At 38.8% G+C, this 4,551-nt stretch overlaps 1 protein-coding gene across 1 annotated transcript; it reads left to right on the top strand.

Moving 5' to 3' along the window:
- The first annotated feature begins 640 nt into the window (after positions 1–640).
- LOC145797809 (uncharacterized) lies at positions 641–1,105 on the top strand. The gene has a single exon (XM_082885233.1). It carries the CDS (start codon positions 641–643, stop codon positions 1,103–1,105), a length of 465 nt encoding a protein of 154 aa, XP_082741359.1.
- The last annotated feature ends 3,446 nt before the right edge of the window (positions 1,106–4,551 follow it).

The following is a 4,551-nucleotide window of genomic DNA, read 5'->3' as shown; positions in this document are numbered from 1 at the left end:
GTCGATTCAGAAAACTCATTAAACTGGGAGTGGTTCTTGCGTCATTTGGCCGAAGTTGTAGATGGCTCAAGGAATTTAACTTTTGTGTCTGATCATAATTTGGGTTTAATACAATCAATGCCCACCGTTTTCCCCATGGCACACCATGCATTTTGCTTGCTACATCTTCAGATGAATCTTCGTGACCGGATGAAATATGTTAACGCTGATCAGAAAGTTGGTCTAATGCGGAAGTTACGAGAATGTGCTTACGTACCTGTGGTAACATTATTCAACCACAAAATTGAAATTTTAAAGCAATGTAACCCAGCAGTGGTTGGAAATTTTTTGCAAGACTTGCATCCCTAACATTGGGCCAACTCGTACTTTAGGTATTTTTTTATCTGTATATTTGTGTCTTGCATTTTTTTGTGTATTACTTATTGAATGGTATGTACATCACTAATTGTTTCCCTTTCTACAGGGGTCGTCGATACAGCAAGATGTGGTTCAACGTCGCAGAGTCGTTCAACAATTGGATTCGGGAAGCTCGTCACCTGTACATTACTCAATTGGTGGATGCAATAAGGGGGAAGATCATGGAAAAAATGTCAAAGCGTAAAGTAAAATCAGCATCTGGGCTGGTGAACTTTGTTCAAAAATGGAAAAGCGTTTGATGTCTGAGTTTAAAGATAGCAGGCACTTGATTATCAGCCAGTTGGATGACAATATTTTTGATGTTCGGTCCCATCCATCAGTGCTAGTTGACATTGGTAATCGTTCATGCTCTTGTTTTCAATGGCAACTAAATGGGTTTCCATGTTTCCACGCGGTTGTTGCTTTTCGGAATAGTGGTAAGAATGTGTACGATTACATTGAATCGTTTTATCACATGGTCAAGTATAGGGCAGTGTATGAAGGGTCGATACACCCAATTCCCACCGTGGCGAAACCCAAGTTCATAGACTCAGACTATCTCATTACACCACCCGTTTTCAAACGTCCTCCCGGAAAGTCCAAGCGGAAAAGAATTTCATCAAAGGGCAAGGATGTTCAACGTATTCGGTGTGGTCGCTGTGGCAAAATGGGTCATTATAACAAGAAAACATGCAAGGAACCGATGTAGCATACTCGTTGTCCAACTTTCGCTTATCCCATAACATTGCTGAAATATTTGATAGACATTATTAAATAATTATGTGTAGTTTCCCAAAACTTTAATGGAAGTTTATTAAACATTATATATTTTTCTACATTTTGGCTCATCTTCATATAACACCGGTGTGGTTTCTTGTTCGAACACATTATATAACACATTTTTCCGCCCAAACATATGCTGTATAGCATGGGTAATTTAATAAAAACAAACAATTGATCATCAATGCAATATGTAGTTCACCATCAGGATTTTTGGGAGAGGGGGTGCTACATTCCTTTCACTTATAATAATAAAAAGTGGTGGTGAATAATGCAATTGTTCAATGCCGGCTGCAACAAAACCATACAGCAGCATTACCCAGTTTCATTTTAATTAAATGACTTACGTTCAAGTTAACGCTTGACACCAAAACAACCTTATAATGTTCATGTTGTGCACTTCTGACAATCATATAACCTGTGTACATACAATTTTAAACCCCAACCGTCAGCATTTTCCTTGCCAAATATGTGATGAAATTATGCACTTCCATCATTTAACAGCATCCATACAAAATAACCTATGTATCAATTGAAAACACACCCACCATCGACATTATCCTCGCCAAATACCGTAAGAAATTATTCATTTATCACATTGATGCATGAAATGTAACACTTACATCACTATAAACAACATGTACCAACATAACAAACATCGACAACAATTGGCACATCACTCAACAGATTATCAAAAAAAAGTGGATAACATTACAGACTTTGCACAAATTGCATGTCTCCAAAATCACTGTGAAATGATGTTCCGGTCACACACCGCCAGTCAAGCCAACAAAACCATGTCCATAAATTTTTTTACCCCAAGCGGATGCCTAAATTATTCCACGTCGCGACATCATGTTTAATAACCAAGGCAAAATGTATGTGGACAAGCTAAAAAAAAATAAATTCCAGTAGCATACTTGAAAGTAATTCAACAAAAAAAAAATAAATTCTGTCAATGACTTCCATCAAAAATATAAACAACCAAACAAATGTAAAATCAAAATCCATGTGCAAATTCCACTATTTTGGGATGGTAGTGAAGACAGTTCCATCAACGTATTATAGCGTAAAGTCCTCTAACTAAGTCATTTAAGAACATCTTCACTATTGCTGCGCGTAACTCAAGTGGTGTTAGTCCTTCCATCGTGGCAACAATGTCGCAACCATGCATGCACTGTCTGATGATGTAGTAGACGAAGATTGCATAATCCGATCTGGTAATAGACAAGAAGCTATATCAATACCCCGTGATTGTAAAAACAAGTAAACTATTTTTTGTTAAAAAACCAACAAAACAACAAAACAACCAAACCACTATTACAACTTTCGCTTCCGGGCTTTATTGTGGGCAATCAATGATTGAAATAAGCGGTACGTCGAAATTCAGCGTTCCAACAGTACCGGTTGCCAATCGTGGCTAGGCAAATTTTGTATAATATTCTTCCACCCACTGTTTCTATGAAATCAAATTTTTATACACCTTAGTTGTATGACACACATATTCACATCAAACCAACTAAAATTATTAATGAATGCTTTTTTTTTTTTTTAAAATAAACATATTCTGACATGTCACTAAATGACGGGAAAAAATTATTACTCCTGGTAACACTTAATTTTACGTTGACAATCTTTTCATTTTCAGCGATTCATTGTAATGTTCATCACGTATTCCTCGTCTTGGTTTTGCAGAATTATAATGTTTCCATGTCCTGTTGATCGTGTCATTGTAGACACCCCATTTTTGACCGTCCTCAAGACTTGGACGTCATCGTTTGAACACTCGATGATCACCCATGTTTGTGTTCGTCTTGAGTTCTCGGAGGTTTCGGCTACGCACCTTGCCTCAAGACCTCTCAACTTGTTTGTTTTGTGTTTGGTTTTGCACCAAACACTTGTTGTTTTGCTTTTGAGGGTGGGAAATAGCTTGTTGGCCATCCCCACACCTCATCGGCCATGGCCTGAGGCCACCGGCCTTGTTTTCTTGCTACCGGCCAAAAGTATTGGCTGGTCGGCAATATTTTTGGTCGGCCGGCCATTGTTTTGATCAATCGGCCACTTTTCCTGGCCGAGACCTTTTTCTTGAGGGAGCTTGACCCTTTTGAACCTTTGTTTTAGCTTCTTGAGGAAGCTTGAACCTTTTGAACCCTTGTTTTAGCTTCTTGAGGAAGCTTGAACCTTTTTTAGCTTCTCCAAGAAGCTTGACCCTTTTGCTCCAAGCTTCCAAGAGAAGCTTGAACCTTTCTTAGCTTCTTGAGGAAGCTTGACCCCTTTGCTCTAGCTTCCTCAAGAAGCTTGACCCTTTTTGCTTTAGCTTCTAAGAGAAGCTTGGCCCATTTGCTCAAGGGTTGAAAAATCTGATATATAAAATATATATATCATTCTCTCTCTATATCTCCCTCTCTCTCTACATTTGTGTGGGTTAGAGTGTTCCAAAGTGAGTTTTTGTTTTTGTTCTTGTTCTTGCACTAGAACACCTAGGAGTACACTACTCCTTGGTTACTAAGGTGCTAAGGAGTTGTTTGAGGGGTTTTTGAGCTGGTTTTGATCCAAAGAGGCTGTTGGTTTGGTGTTCTTGGAAGTGGTCTTCAAAGGTAACTCCTTTTCCCTCTTTTATTTCCCGTTTTTGTACACACTTTTAGCCTATCTTGCATGCTGATTTAAGCTTAGCTATAAACTGAAAAACGTTTTGTATTTGCATGCTTTTGAAGTTTGTTTAAGATCACTTTTGTGTTTGGGATTGTTTACCCTCTCTTAGGCCTTGTTTGGCCTCTTTTTTGTGCCTTTTTTCTAAGCTTCGGGACCACCTTATATTGGCCTTCTCACCACTGAAATCCAGGGATTTCAATGGTGGGGATGATGTTTTGAGGTCCTAAGAAGGAGAGGGCCATCGCCTCTCCTTATTGTTTTGTTTACTTGCATTTTTGGCCTTACAAAGGAGCCCATATTTGCATGCATCCCAAGCTTGGTTCAGGCCATTTTTGGTGAGTTTTAGGACCTATATAACCTCTGTCTTGAGGTGGTTTTGTCATATTTAACGTTCATCTTGCATCTGTAGAACAACCCCTTGCATGGCCTTCCAAAGGAGCACCTCATTCTAACATGTGTTGGCTCTATTTCAGTGGGTATTTGGTGTTATTTAGGCATGCTTTACCTCTGTTTTAGGTTGGTTTGTTGACCCCTTGCATGCATCATACACTTGCCTTGCATTCCTCTATTTTGCCTAGAAAGGCATCTTGCATTTGGACCACCATGCTTGCATGTTTTGACTTAGCTTTGTGAAGTTTTTAGTCATGTTTTAACATGTTTAAGTTCTGTTTGGTGTTGATTTGGTCATGCTTACCATGCTTTGTATAGCTTCTTTGCATTCTA

Source organism: Camellia sinensis, chromosome 8 (genome assembly GCF_055761805.1).
Source record: "Camellia sinensis isolate YWXY chromosome 8, ASM5576180v1, whole genome shotgun sequence".
NCBI lineage: Eukaryota > Viridiplantae > Streptophyta > Magnoliopsida > Ericales > Theaceae > Camellia > Camellia sinensis.
This window is presented reverse-complemented; position numbering and strand designations above follow the sequence as displayed.